Source organism: Gnatocerus cornutus, chromosome 1 (assembly GCF_029298725.1).
Source record: "Gnatocerus cornutus isolate USDA-ARS CGAHR chromosome 1, icGnaCorn1.1, whole genome shotgun sequence".
NCBI classification, from domain to species: Eukaryota; Metazoa; Arthropoda; class Insecta; order Coleoptera; family Tenebrionidae; genus Gnatocerus; species Gnatocerus cornutus.
Genome location: NC_142233.1, coordinates 17,210,534 through 17,229,777, shown reverse-complemented (window position 1 = coordinate 17,229,777; position 19,244 = coordinate 17,210,534). Strand labels below are relative to the sequence as shown.

Here is a 19,244-nt window from a genome sequence, read left to right as displayed (position 1 = left end):
GACAAAGAAATTGAGCTCCATCGTCTAGAAAATACACTTTTTTTATGTTGGTAAAATTGTTTTTACGTCTATTTTGCTAAATTTGGTCGCGACATCTAGCGGCAACACAGCAAACAACACTCTACGTTTCTGTCTTCAATGGTACTAAGTGAGGTTAAATCATTTTGCATGAATCGTCAACAATGGGCGAGGAGATTGAGTCCCACGACATGCAAGAAATCCAAAAGTCGTGGAAACAGATCGAAAAAAACATAAAAACCGTGAGTTGGCTGCTACTTTGACTCGTGGAACGTACGTCGTTGCTAACTTTGCACGTATTTTAAGTAACCTGTCACTCAGTTGTCATTTTATTTAGATAGCCCTGGGTGATGGACTATCCAGTGGGAAGGATAACAACCAGCAGGAGTACTTCAATAAGGGCTATTCGGAAGGGTTTAGCACTGGATTAGCCATCGGTCGGTGTTTGGGGGCCAATTTGTAAGTTTCTCGTGTGTTTTAAACCGTATAAAAACGAATTTTCAGTGTTTCGGGCGACAAATCTGAAGATGATTTGCTCGCAAATCAGAAACGTGCGTGGTGTCAAATCTGCGAAGACCCAAACTTGTCGCTGTCTGAAGTCAAAAGACGACAAAAAGAAGTTAGTGGGAAAAACATCGCAGCGCTCCAAAAATAACGATTTTGTTAGAGAAAATTTATTTTGAATACAGAAATACTAAATTATAAGTAAAGTCCTTCAGGTGTTCCTTCTTTCTTTCTATACAAGACACTTTCCTTGGACTTTTTGAAATCTTCGTTCATCACTTTCATTCTTCGTTCACGCAGAGCCATCAAGCCGGCCTCGGTGCAAATCGCCTAAAAACAAAACAATGACATTGTATCTAATTCGTTAAACTTTCGATCGTAGTAGGTCGAGAAAAAAACTCATGTCGTGGATAACACCACCGCGGCAGTTTTGACCAATCAAAACGTGATATTCGAGAAATTTGACAGTTTTCGAGCTAGAATGTGACACACGTTCAATGCACAGCCTGCCTTGATTAAAAATTTAGTGAAACACGCACCTTAATGTCGGCCCCTGACAAATCGTCTTTTGCCATTATGAGCTCATGTAAATTCACGTCTTCAGCTAGGGTCATCCTGGAGGTGTGAATATTGAAAATCCGCTTCTTGGTCTTCTCGTCTGGCAGCGGAAATTCAATTTTTCGGTCGATACGGCCCGGGCGGATCAGGGCCGGATCCAACGTTTCGATGCGGTTGGTAGCCATGATCACCTGGAAAAGTCAAAATGTGATGAGACGTTGACAACCAGGGCTACCACACGTACTTTGACGTCTCCTCTGGAGTCGAACCCGTCCAGCTGGTTGAGGAGCTCCAACATGGTCCTCTGGATCTCGCGCTCGCCCCCTGAATTCGAATCGTACCGCTTAGTGCCCACGGCGTCGATCTCATCGATGAAGACGATGGATGGCGCGTGTTCTTCGGCGACTCGGAAAAGCTCCCGGACGAGTTTGGGGCCATCACCCTGGAAATCTCATTGTACCAACTGAAACTGAAGAGAAAAGTTAATTTTACCAAATATTTCTGGATGAGTTCGGAGCCTACGACCCTCAGGAAGGTAGCTGAGGTCTGGTTGGCCACCGCCTTGGCCAGTAGTGTCTTTCCAGTGCCCGGGGGGCCGTACAAAATGACTCCTTTCGGGGGTTTGATCCCCATTTCTTCGTAATATTCGGGATGAGTCAGAGGCAGCTCCACACTCTCTTTAATCTCCTGGATTTGAGTATCTAGGCCTCCAATATCCGCGTAGGTCTCCTGGGGGGCTTTCTCCAGCTTCATCACCGTGACCATGGGGTCGGTGTCGTCCCCCAGCACCCCCACAACGGCGTGGACTTTGTGGTTCAACAAAACCGAGCACCCCGGCTCCAACTGGTCCTTGTCTACGAAAGACAGGATGCTGACGTAGTGCTCGCTCCCCACGGAAGTCGAGACGATCGCGTGATTATCATCAATGATCTCCTCCAGGTTCCCCACAGACATGGGGGTACCGCGCAGATCGTCAACCTTCGAGCGCTCCTCCTCGTTCTTCTCCTCCTGGGGTTTGAGGCGCTCCTGGTTACGAATGAACTCCTCCTCCATCAAAAGGTAGTCTTTGATCCTTTCGAGCTTCAACAGCTTCAGCCTGCATCGCGTGTGCGGGGTCACGACGGGGAGCTTCAAGGCGGTGTCGGGGCCCTTCGTACGACGCTTCTTTTTACCAACGCGGGTGGGGATTGGGGGCTCGTACTTCTTCTTCTTGTCTTTCTCTTCTTTTTTGTCGCCGCCGCCGGGGCCTGACTGACTTTGACCCTGACGAAGAAACGTAACTCAAGGGGATAAAATAAACGGAGATTTCTTACCATTTCTGTTAATTCCAGTCACTTTGCGCACAATGAACTCAAAACTTAACGGAGAAATAAAACTCACAGTCATGCAAACTGAAATGTCATTCGGCGAGCTGTCAAAACCGCGCCATCTGTGGGGACTTTTAATACTACTAACAAGGCCCCCTCAGAACACAACACATTTTTAACACGGTCCCTTCAGAACACAACACATTTTTAATGATTTCAGCCTGGTTTTCAAGATAACTTTTGAAAAGTTAAAATTTTTAAAGAATTTGACCGGTTTTTCCAAACGTACCCTTTTCAAAAAAGTCACCATTTCAAGGAAAATACACCGTTTTTTCAAACAAGAATACGGTTTGGTTCAAACAAATTTCCCTTTTAAAAACATTTAAAATTAGGAATTTTACCTTGATTTCAAAGATTTTACACTGTTTAGAATTTTGTACTAATAAGGCCCCTTGAGAACACAGCTACTTTTTAAGGAAAACACCCCGATTTTCAAGGGTTAACAGAAAAGCAGAAAAATCGTGAAAACATTCCCGTTTTTTAGGTATTTTTTAAAATTAACATTTTTTCAAGGATTTTGTCCTGTTTTTCTATTGGGGCTATTTCAGCACACATATGAATACGATTTCGGCCTAACAAATTCGGCCAAGAAAATTCGGTGTTTACCCAATAATCACAGACGATTAATTAGTTTTATTATTTGATCGATAAGTCCACATTTAAATCCGAAAACTGTCAAGTCAAATTTATCAGATTTAACTAATGTATTCGAAATATCATCAAATTCATAATACATTTTATCTTTAAAGAAATATAAATTTCTATATCTGAATGCTCCGCTTATATTTGGAGGTATTCCAGCAAATAATTCTGAAATAAGGCCATTTTTCTTTGATCTAAACAGACACTCATCAAACTCAATGTACAAGACTTTATCATAAAATATATATGTTTTTCCAGAATAAGTTCTAAATATTGCATCAATTCTTTTTCCTTTTGGTATTCCTAAATTTTCAATAGATCGAGCATTATATCCACTTTTAACATTAAAACTTGGAAAATCAATTAAATAATATAAATTTTTTACAACTATTAAAACATCCCCTGAAGGTCTTTGATAAATATGTGAAATTTCTTGAAAATCAACTGGTAAAAAATATAAATAATCTGTAATTAATTTCGGTTCTTTATTATAAGTCATGTCTTTTAAATTGACTAACCAAACATATTTCTTATAAAAAATATACATATGATGATTTGCAATTAAGAATGTATCAATTTCATTATTAAAATCACATAAATTACCGAATAACTTTTTAGTTTTTACTAAAATTAAATTCCACGTGTTCCATCATACATAACCTAAAGTTATTTCAACTGACAACAAAGTGACGGCCGTAAAAACTGGTGGCGTCATGTACTGGCAAAAATTTGTACTAAAATCGCCGCCTACTACCAGGAACAGGAATTATCTGAATTTTTTTCCAATGAAAGTATTGGCAGTTGGTCTACCAGAGTTCAATGTATCTTGGTACTATTATAAAAAAAATCCTTCTCATAGTGTACACATAACCTACAATAATATTACACTCTTCTTACTTCAAAAACTACATAACCGCTTGTAAATAACTCTTCTCTCATGAGCGGGCATGAAATCAGTTCCCGTTCGATAGTTTATGATTTCAAACAGTGACGTCATAGCTCTATTCCCCTCAACTCTCAATGTCGCGAAAATAAACCGGTTACTGTCATTTTCTTCCCGTTCATATACTGGAACTCGCCAAAAAATCCCTATATCCTTTAGTTCGCGAATAGATACAAAATAATTGATTTAATTGGTATGCAACCAATATTACACTCTAATTTTTCATGTTGGCAATTCTGCGTACAATCTGTCTAGTGTTCTGTGATCTGTCATCATCAGCTGTTAGGCTATTTTTTGTTTACTCGTTACTCCTTTACTTGAAATCTGTGACTTGATTTAGGTTCACGTGTGCGAGAAAAATCATGGTAAAATTTTCAATTGTTGGTGAATTATACCTACAAATAATATAATGTATTTTCAGGCGAAAGGTTTCAAAGACTTTTTGAAAGAATTGCCTTTGGATGCTAAGGACCAACAACTAATTCAAGTAACTCATGAGTTAGAGTTAGAGTTAGAGTTGCTGAAAAAAGAGCATCAGCACGAGTTGCAGCACGAGTTGCTGAAAAAAGACCACGAGTTGCAGCACGAGTTGCTGAAAAAAGAGCATCAGCACGAGTTGCAGCACGAGTTGCTGAAAAAAGACCACGAGTTGCAGCACGAGTTGCTGAAAAAAGAGCATCAGCACGAAATTGAGAAGCTGACAATAAAACTAGTAAGTTAACGTCATTTTGAATGTTGTGTATTAATTTTCATTGCTATCTTTTAGTCGGAGGTTAATTGGCAAAACTTAAAACACTTAAAGCTTGTTGAACTAAGAAGTTTCGTTTGCGAATTCGATACCAGGAAATTGAATCAAACCATTTCAGAGAGAGCAGACAGATTCGCAGACTTTGCCAAGAAGAATGTAGCTCAACTGAAGGCATGGAATTTAGAAGTAGAACATTTTATAAAATTGTTTAAGCCTTTGTATAGCAAATTGTGTGGCTCCGCCCATCCTACATTCAATATTAACGACAAGTTTGAAATAGGGGCGTCGCACCTAGAACACCGAGAAATTCAATTAATCGGATTTTTGTGGGAAGCGTTCCCACTGCCGCCCGAAAAATTAGAAATTCGAACATTAGAGAAATCAGAAAGTGTTGCTTCAAAATATAGACATGTAAAAAACAAATAAAATAAATATAGGTATATGCTTGGAGCAGTTCAAATTCAATTTTACCTTCCCTCTTATGAACGCATTGTATAATTGTTTGACTTTAAAACTAGCAAGATACATTGATAAAAACAAAGTAATTTTGAAGAGCTTGTTAATGTATTTGATAATATTTTTTGTTCCTTACGAGGTAATTTTGCAATTAAAATAATTGCAATAATTTTTTAAAAACTGAAAATTCTTTATCAAGAATAATTTCAAAAACTTGATTTATTTTAAACTGAATTGCTGCTTCACATGGAAATTTTTTGAATCGCTGTTTATAATAAATTATTCATTACCTAATAATAAAAAAAGGATTATTAATTATAGTTTCCAATTGATTCATTATTAATAATTGACAACGAAAAGAATTAATATCCAAACGGTATTGTATCAAAGTTTTCTAAAATAACTCTCTTGTCGTAAACAAAACCAAATTCCTTTGTTTCTATTTTATTTAAAAGTTCTTTAGTTTTAGTATCTCTGGTAATTTCGATTATATTGTGTACTGATTTTACTGTCTTTGTGTTCTAAAATATTATTCATGCTATCGGAATTAATCTTTTCGGACGTTTCATAATTTAATGTAAATCCTTTAATTTTGCAAACAACTTTACCTGTATTAGTTTTATAACAATAACTTTTTGGACCTGTTGATACCCAATCAGCAATCCATACGTCCTTACCTAATTCATCAGTCCAATCTCCCAATAGACAACCTGTTTTAACAGTGTTTTTACCATTATCAATATATACAATGCTATCTGTATCATAATATATTACACTCTCTCCTAATATGTCTAACATTTCGTACAATCTTAGTCTAGCATTTGCGGTTGTAAAAGCCGCTATGAATATATTGGTATTGAAATCATTTTCTACATAGCAACCTTTATACTTGTAATCAATCTGTAACATATTTTCGTTTAATTCATTGATATGTATATTATCAAGTCTGTCGTCTAATAAGATCTCATAAAATCTCTTAATATCTGTAACATACTCTGTTGCCCCCATATTTTGTCTTTGACCAAATTTACCCCATAAGGAATTTAAACAGATTTTTGCAACAGCTCTCTTTCCAGGATTATTTTCTATTTTACCCAATTCAATACCTAGATTTTCTTTTACGGCTTTTCTATATTCTTCTTCTGATTCAAAATCATTTCTCCATTCACTTGTCTCTAACTTTATTTTCATAAATGCTTTTACATATCCTTTAAACAAATAACTCGATTTTTGTTCAAAATGCCAAACTTCATTAATAGTTATTATTTTGTATCCTTTTTCAATTGCTTTTTTTACTTCGTTTGTACACCAGGTTCCTCTGACAATTCTTTGAGATTCCGTATGAGTACATTTATCTTTTTGATTATTTAATTTTGCACACAATTGACATAATGGAAATGTTAGTTTTTCATCGCCAGATTTCCTTTTATTTTTAACAGGTAAAACAGGGTGATACAAACCTCTTGGTGGTAAAATTGCACATTTTATTAAACCATACCATTTTGAATTATATGTAGGAGGTTTGAATATTTTAGTAGGATGTCCAACTGGATAATCATCATAACATTGTACTGTTGGATATAAACTACAAATATCTATATATTTCATTTTCTTTCCATTAACTTTTAGTTTTGTAGCATTAGTTCTTCCTCCGAAGAACGCATTTCTAGGATTAAGTTCTTCAATTTCTTTATATTTGCTTTTAGTTTGTTTCATTTCTTCTTTATATTCTTTAGATTTAATCCAATTGCATTCCCACATTTCTATTAAATTATAGCCAGCTTTTTTTATTTGCTCGCTTCTTTCTATTGTTTGTTCATAAAGATCTTCCATAGTTGTTTTATTCTTATTATTAATAAAGTTTGAACTATAACATTTTGTACAACCATGCCAAAAACAACCGTGATATTGATAGACTGTATTAGATTTTTCATCAAAGCCATCAACTTTTGATCCACATATTCTCACTTCACCATCGTTTAATGCATGTTTTATATTTGGATTATGAAAACTATTCAACCAAGAAATTGATTGTTGAGAATATTGATCTTTTTTTAGATTATCAACAACTGCAATTGTATCTTTCTTAATATATTTTGATCTATATATAGCCATACAAACACCAGCAATTGTAATGTATCTAAAAGGATCTATGTTAGCTATTTCTAGAAATTGTTTTCTTAATTCAAGACATCCTCTTCTTAATATATCCACATCAGAATTACAATAATCATAAAGTTCATTTTTAAAATCAAATAAATAATTTTCTTTTCTTTTTTGTTTATGCCATTCTAAAAACTCTTGCCTATCTTTTATTTTCATAGAATTAACACCATAGTATTTTGTATTTGGTATTTTTCCAATATAGTTCTGATTTTCTGTTGTATTGAAAAAATGTGGAAAATAACCTTTTTTAAGTTCGTTTAGGCCGAATGTTTTGGGGAAGTTTTTTAAAGGTCCTTGAACAAAATTACTACTATCAATAATTCTTAAATTAATTGATTTTATTTCCATTAACATTATTTTAGATCCATTATATATGCAGAAAGGTTTAATACCGTTTTCAACGCAATATTTTAGAATAAAGTAAGAATCATAACCTTTGCCATAATGTGCAATAGCTGTGTATCCTTTATGATCTCTAGAAACTAACCATTTACAGAAATCTTTGTTAGTCTTAAAAGAATCAACATTACCGTAAAAATCGTGAGCTATAACTAAATTAGGTACGTGTTTGCCCGTTTCTTGCATCGCTTCGTAATCAAAGAATAAATATTTTTGTGTGTAAGAGCATTTAGTTGTATTAAATGAACATCCGCAATTAAGACATTGATAACCGTTTTCGTTCTTTGTCTTCGACTCCGGGATCTTTAAATCCCCTCGTGAATCGTCTTTGACTTGTGCTCCGCACCCTTTGGTGAACTCTGAGCCTGCGGCGCAGTAGTCCCCTTCGGGGACGCTGGCCCTGCCAGTCTTTCTTGGTATTTTAACACAATTTTTACATTCTTTACATTGATAAATGTGATATTTTACTCTTTTGTTCGTTTTATCAGGAAAAGTTACTGTACAACCTTCTCTATCACAATTTTTACAACCTCTTACTTTGTATTCTTTACTACCGTCTTCGGCTTTGCCTCTGGGCATGCTACGCACTAGTCCACTGTGTGGACGCTGGCCCTGCCAGTCTTTTATTTTAGTTTGACAGATTCCACCTTTTTGCCGCTTCCATTGCATGTAACATTTATGTTTACGTATTTCAACCTCTTTATAACAATTTCTACATTTTTCCCAGCCACATTTGTGTTCTTTACTACCCTCTTCTATCATTTTATTACCTCTTTCAATAAATTTATTACATTTTTGGACCATTTTCGGTTTTGTACAAATCGGCTTTGCCTTCATGAGTGGATAGAGTCCACGAATTAATCTATTTCCTTCTTCAATCATTTTTTTACCTTCGTCAACCATTTTATCACCTCTTTTGAGTATTTTATTACACTTTAAGCATTTATGAAATCTTTCACAAACTTCAGAATGATTTTCTAAACATTCTTGATTAAAACAGTATCTATTGCATTTTTCGCAATATATTCTTTTAGCACAGTTCAGCAAAGCTTCACGATGAATCAAAGATTCAGAGTCTTCTTTGTGATTAGATTTGAAACACATTATGCATATTTTATCCTTTGTTTTGCATTTATGTTTATCTTTGTTTTGATATGGTTTATCACATTTTTTACAATAATAAGATTGACCATAGAAAGCTGTCATACTACCAATTGTATCAAAATGATTTCCATTTTTATATAAATATATTTTTATATCTTTTTCGGGCCCCGAATATATTATGGAATTAAAGCATTCCGCTGCTACGACTTTTATTTGAATATTTAATACTTTTTCTATACTTGCAATATCATGTAAGGTAAAATACTCTTCATTATATTCTCCAAGCTGATTACATAGCTCTTGAGCTAAAGTTGTTTGTAAATTTCTTCCCATTCTTATATATTTTAATTCATTATCATTATATTCCTTACCGAGTATAATGTTTGTATGATAAGTTAATCCAACAATAACGGCTCTTGGACAACATAATCTATCTTTATTTTTTATTTGTGTTATACTTTTCTTTGTTCTTGAGTCTTCTGCTATATTTAACAATCTTTTCGCATTAGTGGCACCTCTAGGCATATTAACTACTTCTACATTAAATGTACAAGTGTATATATCTAAATCTTGATTTGAAGTTAAGATACTTTGAATTTTGTTTAATAAATTATCAATTTCAGAAGTTCTTGATAATCCGGTGGCAATAGGTGTCCAAAGATGGGTGTGGTTAACTACTATATTTAATAAGTCTCCTTCTTTGAATTTTGTTTTCTCTTTTACTACATATTTCAATCATTTCATTTAAACCCTCTCTAATGACAGTAATTTTTTTCATAATTATGTCAGAAACATCGGACTTTAACGATTCTTCTTCATCTTTCAATAATATAATTTTATAGTAAACTTTATGTGTATTCCATTTTTTGCTGTATTCAGCTTTTGTTTCTATTATTTTAAATTTAGGTTTTTTTGAAAACTCTGTAAAATAATCATCTTCGATTGCAAAAGGTTCCTCACCAATTTTTTGTAATAATTCTGCTTTCTTCATTTTTGAGTAACCTTTGATATTCTTTTCTTTGGCAAGTTTTCTTAGTTCTTTCAACGTTTTATTTTGAGTCGATTTCTCTAATATTTCCTTCAATATTTCTTCTAAACTTGGCAATTCAATTTCATTAAGAAGTGTGTTTAAATTATCATTGTTTACATTATCTGAAATTTGTTTCAATAGATCTATTTTTTTACTATTTCTCTTTATGTTTAAGTTTAGTTTGCTAGAAATTGATTTTAATTTTTTAATAGTAACCCTGCTTAATTTTCTATGCCAATCTCCAGCATCCGACTCTTCTTTTAGAATTAGCCGTATAAGAACTGATTTAGTCTTTGAGTTATATTTTGAATAGTTCTTTAAGCCCTGTTTTTTTGCAATAGATTTTAATTTTTTTAAGCTTAGCTTATTTAGTACAGATTCATTATTTGACGGTAGTGGTAAAAAATATTTATCCATCCAAGACGATTTATGAGTTGAAGATGAACTAGAAGACGATTCTGGTTCGACATCTTTATTAATTTGTTCAATTATTTCACCCACTTTTTTTAAATCCCCTTTAGTATGTTTTACAATTCCCTCAAGACTCATTTTAAGAAGTTGATCTTTCTGCATTTCCATTTATAAGAAAAAAGTTTTTCCAAAATATTTTTTTCAAAACTCTTAAACTTTATCAATGATTATAATATGTTAGTAAGATATGTTTTGGATAGTATTGCTTTCCTACTAATTTACCGCACTTACATAATACTTTTTTACCTCTATATTGTTTATTCCAACATATGTTACACAAAGTTGAATAACCACCTTTGCTTTTTTTATTTGGATAAAAATTGTCCAAATCTTTTTCAGTATTGCAGTTGTTACAAACTTTTTTATCCATTTATTAGGAAGATATTATTTCATAATAAATGACTCATAATACCAAAAGGGAACAGTCAGCTAAACAAAAGATAAACATAATAATTAAAAAAGATTACACATTAACAGAGTCTAGTATTCCGTCAGTGAAGAATTTAAATAATATGCGATCAAGACAATTAGCATTAAATTTTTTAGCACAAAAAGGAGACCCTACTTCTAAAACTATTACCTTAAAAGAGTTTGCTAAACAGAATAAAATTGGTGAAAATACAATTAGGAATCAAATAAAATTTCTCACTGGTGAAACATTAATTAAACATAACAAAAAATCAAACAATATAGAACAATATAACAAAAAACAGAAACAAATTAAATCTAAACACAAATCAAACACATCCCAATCAGATTACAAAGCGTCCCTGAAAGCTGGCAGTACAAAAGAGGCTGAAGAAGAATTTGATAAAAATTTTAATAAGACTATAAATTCCCTATCTAATAAATAATGGCACTAATTGATGTTGCAGACAAAAATCAGGTAAAAATTATTCAAAATAGAATAAAAAAAGACTGCATTGAGTTTAATAATTTATCTGTTGGCAATAAAGTTAAAGCATCTAATCAACTGTATATGGAAAACAGAATTTTAAAAGAATTAGGAAATGCTGCAGTTGAAACAATAGAAAAGATGGACGAAGAAATCGAGCATAAAGAGAACAAAATTAATGTATTGGAACAAGAATTAAAAGATGTAAATAGTTATGATGAAGAAAAAATAAACTCATTACTGAATAAAAATCCTGTTATTAGGTATAACAATAAAGAACGAGCAAAAAGACGTTTAGCAAACACTCTTTCTCTAGTTAATAAATGAATACAGCGAATTTATTAATCAAGGCAAACTTAAAGATTGTTGAATTAACAAAAGAAAAGAAAAAAATTATATTTATTTTTATTTGTATTATTTCAATAATTCTTATAATAATGTTAGTTGCATTTCTGCTTCGTATATACCCTCTTTAATTTTTTCATCATTAAGATCAGAAACAAAATAAATCCAAACATTATATACACGTTTTTCTACAACTGTAAATATTTCTTCTGTCCAATTTGTTTTTAATTTGTTACGATATACGTCAACCATATTTGATAATCTAACTCTATCGCCAACTTCAAATTTTGGTTTTTTATTTGTTAATGTAATCATATATACGGTTTCTAACAATTTTCTTTCATTTCCTTTATTTACATCCTTTGGTTTCATTTTAATAGTAGTATGATAAGAATTGTTATAAGATTTTATAATTTTTGGAAGTGGTGAAATCCAATCAAAACTGTCATATAATATTGGCTTGAATTTATTTCCTAAAGTACGGTTGAACCTCTCAACAAAGAAAGCTTTATTTTTTGTTCCTGTACTGTAAAGATTGATATTGTATTTATTTAAAACGATCCTCATATCTTTATTATAAAACTCTTTTCCTTTATCAGCATGTACATTTTTTGGTGGATTGTGTTTATCTTTAATCGCTTGTTGTATGATTTTTACAAATGCATTAGCTACTTCTAATCCTGATTTAGTTTTTAAAGGTTCTACCCATACAAATTTAGAAAAGGTGTCTTCAGCAACTAGAATATAGATAAATCCCTTGTTAATCTTTTTAAATTTATTAAAATCATTCGTCTTCGCCTTTGGCTTTTTTGTTCTTAAATTATAACTTGGATCTTCTGATTTACCTTTTGGTCTATAGAAAACATAAATATCTATTTGCCAAGTATCATCAATACCTTTGTGTTGGAATGCTCGTGTTTCATAGTTTTTCCTAGCAGGTTTGAATAATTCAATAATTAAAATATCTTCAGGTGATTTTGAAAAATTATTTTTCACTGATTGACAATTTCTGCAAGTTGATATTCTTCTCCAGCGTTTATATTTTACAATAAATTCCCTTCGGCCATGAGCGCTTCGCACGAATTCTGGTTCTCCAATGGATTTAGTTTTCGTTTTGCATATTTTACAATAATCCATTTATTTGATCTTTTTATATGTACTTTTCTTTTTACCACATGCAGGACATAGTGATGAGAAATAATTTTTGCCCTTTTTATCTTCTTTAACAATTATATTTTTGTTACCTGTGTTTGTTTTACATTTAACACAATAAGTATTCATTTATAATTATGAAAATTATAAAGAGTTTAAAAATGTTTTCAAAAGTTCTTTCCGAGGTTCTTTCATTTCTTCATAAGGTAATTTTGTTAATAATATAATAGCAATTTTTCGTAAAATTTCAACTTCTTCATCTTCTGTCAGATTAAGTTCAATTTGTTTACCATTTACTGTACAACAGAGAGTAGAGATACCATTTTCATTTAAGTTGATTACTATATTGTTTTCCATTTATATATGTTTTATTTTGTAAATAATTCAGGTGAAGCCGTCATGAGCGTCCACACAGTGGACTAGTGCGTAGCATGCGAAGCGATTGTGCATAGGTCAAAGACGTTATACAGAAAACTTGACTAGCATATAAAAGAAAATTGGAGTACTTAATAGATAAGGTTTATTATGGTTATAACCACCGAGATTTTCATCCGTGTTTACTTTTTCTTTTTTTATCATAAAAGATAGAAGATCAGATTCTCTAACAATAAATGGTTTAGAAACATCTATTGCTCCTTTATTATTACTGATATTCAAATCTTTCAAATTAGCCGTTGAGTAGAATTTTACAACTTCCACATCCATTGGCAATCTAATAAATCCTTCACCATCAAAATAAAGGAAAAGCACAGTAACAGCCTTTTGACCATCAACTTCTTTAATAAAACGAATTTTTCCTACAAACTGTAAAAAAGAATAATGTCCATAATTGATTAAGGTATCATCTAGTTGCCCTTTATTGACAACATCATACTTATCAATTGCATTAGCAGTTTTAACTAATCTTCTATTACCAATATCAATATATCTTCTTGTAGCGGTTAGATTCAATGAATCTTTTGTAATCATATTACTGAGTTCCGGTTTAACAATTTTTAAAACGCTTTCTGAATCATCTTTTTTAATCATATTACTGAGTTCAGGTTTAACGATTTTTAAAATACTTTGAGAATCATCTTTTGTAATCATGTTACTGAGTTCAGGTTTAACAATTTTTAGAATACTTTGAGAATCATCTTTTTTAATCATATTATCATTGACTTTATCCACAGTAGCATGCAAAACGTCCATTTCATGGACTAGTGCTTCGCGCGCACTATTCCACTTTGTGGACGCTGACGTTAAATATTGTAAATTAACAGCATCGCCAGGATTTTCAGGTTGCTTTACATTAACTAATTTGTGTCCTGCGATATCATAATCACCATTTTCTGTTAGATTAAATCCTATACCAGGTGGTCCTCTTGTTGATTTACCTCCTTTTTTTCTATTTTTTCTAAGAACGTATTCAGGCAAAGTCCTCACGAGCGAAGCGTATTCAGATGTCATCGTCTTCGACTCTAGATTGGTTTTACCAGTCATTTATGGGCGTAAAATTCTTCCTATATTTCATTTCAGGAGTTTTAAAATCAACAGTTAAGCAATCAAAAGATTTAATGTTATTTTCATAATATTCCCTAAGTTTCTTATCCAATCCCTTTTCTCTAAATATTAAACTTATATCATTACCATCACAGGATGGAAATATTGAAATATAATTACATTGTAAACGAATTGATTTTGGTACTCTATACCAATCCTGCGTTATATAAATCATTGAAGCATTCATTTTTCTTCCGCGTATAGCTAAATCTATCAGTTTCTTTTGATCTTTTTCCGTTACAAAATCATCAACAACAATCAAATTTTGTTTATCTCTATCTAGTTCGTCTACATCGACAATGTCTTCTATATCTGATGAAAAGTACGATTGTCCACGAATTTTTTCATCATCAAATACATTTTGTAATAATTGATAATACGGTTCTTCTAAATCTTTTGCATACAAATAAAAAGTATCAAAAAATAAATATTTTAAAAGATTGACAACAGTATTTGTTTTACCAGAACCACTTCGTCCTATAATTATTAATATAAAAGGCCATTTTGGCGCTAATTCATTAATGTTATAATATTCTTTTTCATCTGCTTTAATAAAATGAATAGGTAAAGAATCCATTTATTTATTTAAGACAAATAACTAGCCCGCTTTGTGGACGCTCATCGCTAAACCGCGTTAGCGCTAAAGTTAAAGCGTCGCGCTCTGAACATGTGCACACGCTTTCGCAGGGTGTTCGAATCCCCATTAAATAAGACACCAGTGCGAATTTTTTTATTTCATAATATTGTGTATTTGATAAGATTATATAGCTGATTAGATATTAGAATGCACGAGATCCAAATAGCTCAGTTAGTAAAGAGTTAGACAGATAATTACAAGGTTTTGGTTCGATCCCCATCGACGCCTTTTTTTATTGAGAATGCAGTTGTTCTTAAATCTGAACTGGCGAGATCTCGAGTGGCCATAGAGATTGAAGACCCACGAAGATTGACGGGCAACTGAGTGCTGCCAAATATTCTCAAAACATTTCTTGGTTTTGGGACTCTTCCATCTATTCATGACTTACAGTAATATCGAACAAGAATGACCTGTCCTGTTAATTGAGGATTCATGGTCGTGCCGATGATTCTCCTCGATAGACACATACCTATAAACGGTATAAAGCTGTCGTGAAAGAGGAGATGCTGTAAGAATAGATCGGATTGTAGTCGAAATGAAAACGGGGAATGTTTTGCACTATTTTGGGAGTATAAAAAACAACTTGATACCAGGGAATATTTTTTTTCACTATATATAAATGACTGATAGTAAAATGGACGCTTCGCATGCTGAAATAATTGACGCTATTTTAAAAAATCGTAAAATAATAAAAAACAGGATCCATTTAAAGCAATTTAAAGAACATTTAACAAAGGAAGAAATTAAAAAACTACAGAAGCCTATAACTGATAAACTTGATAATATTACTGAATTCGCTTCGCTCATGAAGGCTTCGCCCGAATTTACGCAACGAATTCTTATGAGCGAAGCGGATTCAAAAAATGTTTCAAAGAATGCAGAAAGCGATGATGTAAGCGTCCCTGAAAGGGACTACGGCTCCGCAGGCGAATCAGATCAATTATTATCATTACCGAAATCACCTTCTGTGCATACCGCAATAAGTTCAGCGAAGCCTCACGAAGAATCAAAGATTCTGAGTTTAGATCCGGATAAAGATTTAAATTTTGATGTTATTGAAAAAAAATTTAAATTTGAAAAACCTTCACATTTATTATCGTTAGACATTAGAAATCGAAATGTAAAAATTGATACAACTATACCCGAAATATCAACTAAATTAAAATCATTAAATGCACACATTACAAACGCAAAGAAATCACAAGAGCAAGAAAAAGTTGATAATTTACAATATGTGTATTTACAGTTGAAAAAATATAAACGTGTTTTAGAGGATATTCGAAAAATTCCTTTCTATGAAAGACAGCAAACAGGAAGCAGTATTTTTTCAGATCCGAATGAAATGGTAGAACGTCTTGATCTATTAATTGCGTCAAAAAATGCTGGAAATGATTCAATTGAAGTATATAATGAATGCGTAGAAATACTTGATAAATTGTTTAAAATGAAACTTATAAAAAAGTCAGATCACAAAAAGATATTCACGACACTTGGCATGCTTTTTTAAACTGAATAAATGAGCCTAATACACATCAGATCTAAAGAAAATGATTTTGAAATAAGTTATTCTGAAAATCCTATTAATTTATCCGGATTAAAAGGTGAAATTGCTTTAAAAACAGCAAGTCTCTGGTATAGTTGGGATAACATTACTGAAGAGTATAAAAATAATGAAATAAAATACAGGTCGTCCCTAAAGGGACTAGTGCCCCGTATGTCTAAAGACCCTCGTGAGCATAAACAAAATGAAATTAGAAAAGATGGGGTTCGGGTTGAACAGGATTGGAAAATATTAAAATTACCAAACGGTCTGTACGATGAAAATGAATTAAATAATTATATCCAAGAATATTTTGGAACGTTTGAAACACCTCCGTTTTATTTTGATGTAAATTATGCAACTAATCGTTTTATGCTAATTATACGCGACATAGATTGTGAAATTGACTTTTCCCACGGAAAGATTCATGAGCTTTTAGGATTTGATAAAAAAATATATAAACAAGGAATAAACTATGCAACAAAAATTGGTAATATCACCAAAGATATTGATCAAATTTTGATTCACTGTTCCTTAATTTCATCTAGTTATCAAAACAATCTTAAAAGTGATGTTATATACGCTTTTACTCCAAATATTTCACCTAGATCTTTAATTAATATTGAGCCAACGCATCCAAAATATTTACCAATTAATCGTACGGATTATATATTTCATATTCGCATTTCTGTTACAAATCAGTTAAATCGATTGATAAATTTTAATGAAGAGTGCTTAAATTTTGTTCTAGACATTCAGTAGTCCCCTTTGGGGACGCCTTGCTGGTCTTTCTTGTAGAATAAATGGTACTTGTCGTTCATAGAAAACAATTATTTCCGAAACAATATGGGTTTGGTCTTAAATATCACAGAGATATTAGAGGTGGAAATATTTTTCAATCTATAAAAAAATTTGCTATACCAGCATTAGGCTTCTTATATCGCAATATACTAAAACCTTTTTGGAAAAATAATAAAGAGGATATCATTCAAGGTGTAACTTCAGGGCTTAAAAATATAGCGTCTACATACGTAAAATCACCGCCGTTTTCTACATATAAAGAGGAAATTATAAATCCCATTCTAAACAAAATGAAAGAAAAAGCGTTGAATGAACATTTACGAGGTGATGGAATAAAAAAGGGCCTCATGGGCAAACCGAATCGATTGACTAAAAAATCGAAGGATATCATTAAAAATCTGCTGAAGGCTGAGGTTTCCTAAAAGACTTCGCCTTTGCCTGCGGAGTCTTCTTTTTATCTAAATAAATGGAAAACGTTGTAGACAATTTATGGCGTATTGATGAAATACCTGTAATTGATGAATCAACAAAAAGTTATACTTACAATGAAATAAGAGAAAGTAATGTCAATGTGAAAGAACTTGAACAGTATACGCTCGAAACTAACATAAGCGGATGGAAACATTTATCAGGTGCTTACATTTTTGTCAAATCTAAAATTAAAAACGATCCAAATAATTATGCAACTATATCAAACAATGGAATCAATGATTTTGACTATGTGAGGCTATTCTATGAAGAGGTATTAATAGAAGAAACAAATTATGTGGGTGTTGCTACGTTAATTTCAAATCTGATTGAATTTTCAGGAGATGTATCTGATACTTCAGCATCACAATTATGTTGGTATCCAGACACAGCAGATTCAGCAGATACATCTCAATATAAATATGATGCGCAAAATAAATCTGAAAAATTTAAAGATTTAGACGTTGATATAAAAACTATTATTTCAAAAATCACAAATAATTCTGCATTCAATAAAGGATATTTAGAGAGATGGTTATTAACAAAAGATGAAAAAACTATTACAAAATTTATTCCTTTATCTAAAATTTTCCGATTTGTACGAGACTGTAACAAAGTTTTGAATGGAAAAATTCGCATTGAATTACGTAAAAATCGAGTGAAAAATATATTACATGCTAAAGTTGATGGAAATTATGATTATGAAATATCTGATATTAGTTTGTGGATCCCAATAGCAAAACCCTCACTAGAAACTGAAAAAATATTATCTTCATTATTAGTTAGCAATTCTAACTTTCTTTGTGGATGGAATGCGCTGAACTGTTACCGTAGTAATTTGTGGTCTTCTGGAAGTGGAAACTGGCGCGTTGTAAATAATCAAAATAAAATATCTAGAGTTTTTATAGTTTTTTCTAGAGCTGAACGAAATGATAATTTTACCAAGACAATGATGATTTTTGATAATATGAATTTAGAAAGAATAAATATTAAAATCAATGGTACCCAACATCCTACTTATGAATATCTGGTGAATAATGAGGATTTACAACGTTTGTATGCCGCATTCCTTTCATGTAATTATAAAAAAGATTTGGATGAAGGTACGTGTGTTAGCTATAAAGATTTTTGTAACCGATATTTAGTTGTTGCTTTTGATGTAACAAAAGAAAATGATGAAAATTTATTTAGTAAAACAAAATCTTCTGAACTAGAAGTTAATTGGACATTAAAAGATTATCAAAATGTTAATTACTATATATATGCTGTAGTTGAATCTCAAAGAATTGCAAATATGAATATCATAGATGAAAAGATTTACTTGGAAATGAAGTAGCCTGCCTCACGAAGCGTCTTTGACTGGTGCGCGCGGAGCACTAGTCCATTTCATGGACGCTCTTTTTAATTAAATAAATGACTGATTATAAAGTATATTTATCACCTAATCAAATAAAGAAA

The 19,244-nt window shown here is 32.1% G+C and overlaps 4 protein-coding genes and 1 pseudogene across 4 annotated transcripts; 2 read left to right on the top strand and 3 right to left on the bottom strand.

The window, feature by feature from the left end:
* Window positions 1-122: 122 nt before the first annotated feature.
* Window positions 123-731, top strand: LOC148180624 (uncharacterized). Its single transcript, XM_088032643.1, has 3 exons — window positions 123-260; window positions 356-477; window positions 523-731. The coding sequence occupies exons 1-3, from the start codon at window positions 183-185 to the stop codon at window positions 671-673; spliced, it is 351 nt and encodes a 116-aa protein (XP_087888769.1). The 5' UTR covers window positions 123-182; the 3' UTR covers window positions 674-731.
* Window positions 677-2,540, bottom strand: Rpt2 (26S proteasome regulatory subunit Rpt2). Its single transcript, XM_088032619.1, has 5 exons — window positions 2,394-2,540; window positions 1,573-2,343; window positions 1,325-1,522; window positions 1,062-1,271; window positions 677-852 (listed from the first exon to the last, which is right to left on the bottom strand). The coding sequence occupies exons 1-5, from the start codon at window positions 2,394-2,396 to the stop codon at window positions 718-720; spliced, it is 1,317 nt and encodes a 438-aa protein (XP_087888745.1). The 5' UTR covers window positions 2,397-2,540; the 3' UTR covers window positions 677-717.
* Window positions 2,541-4,188: 1,648 nt separating this feature from the next.
* Window positions 4,189-5,229, top strand: LOC148180622 (uncharacterized). Its single transcript, XM_088032631.1, has 3 exons — window positions 4,189-4,397; window positions 4,454-4,744; window positions 4,799-5,229. The coding sequence occupies exons 1-3, from the start codon at window positions 4,395-4,397 to the stop codon at window positions 5,204-5,206; spliced, it is 702 nt and encodes a 233-aa protein (XP_087888757.1). The 5' UTR covers window positions 4,189-4,394; the 3' UTR covers window positions 5,207-5,229.
* Window positions 5,230-5,598: 369 nt separating this feature from the next.
* Window positions 5,599-10,514, bottom strand: LOC148180621 (uncharacterized; annotated as a pseudogene).
* A 2,746-nt stretch (window positions 10,515-13,260) lies between these two features.
* Window positions 13,261-14,280, bottom strand: LOC148180620 (uncharacterized). Its single transcript, XM_088040500.1, has 2 exons — window positions 14,016-14,280; window positions 13,261-13,958 (listed from the first exon to the last, which is right to left on the bottom strand). Exons 1-2 carry the CDS (start codon window positions 14,278-14,280, stop codon window positions 13,261-13,263), a joined length of 963 nt encoding a protein of 320 aa, XP_087896626.1.
* Window positions 14,281-19,244: the final 4,964 nt, after the last annotated feature.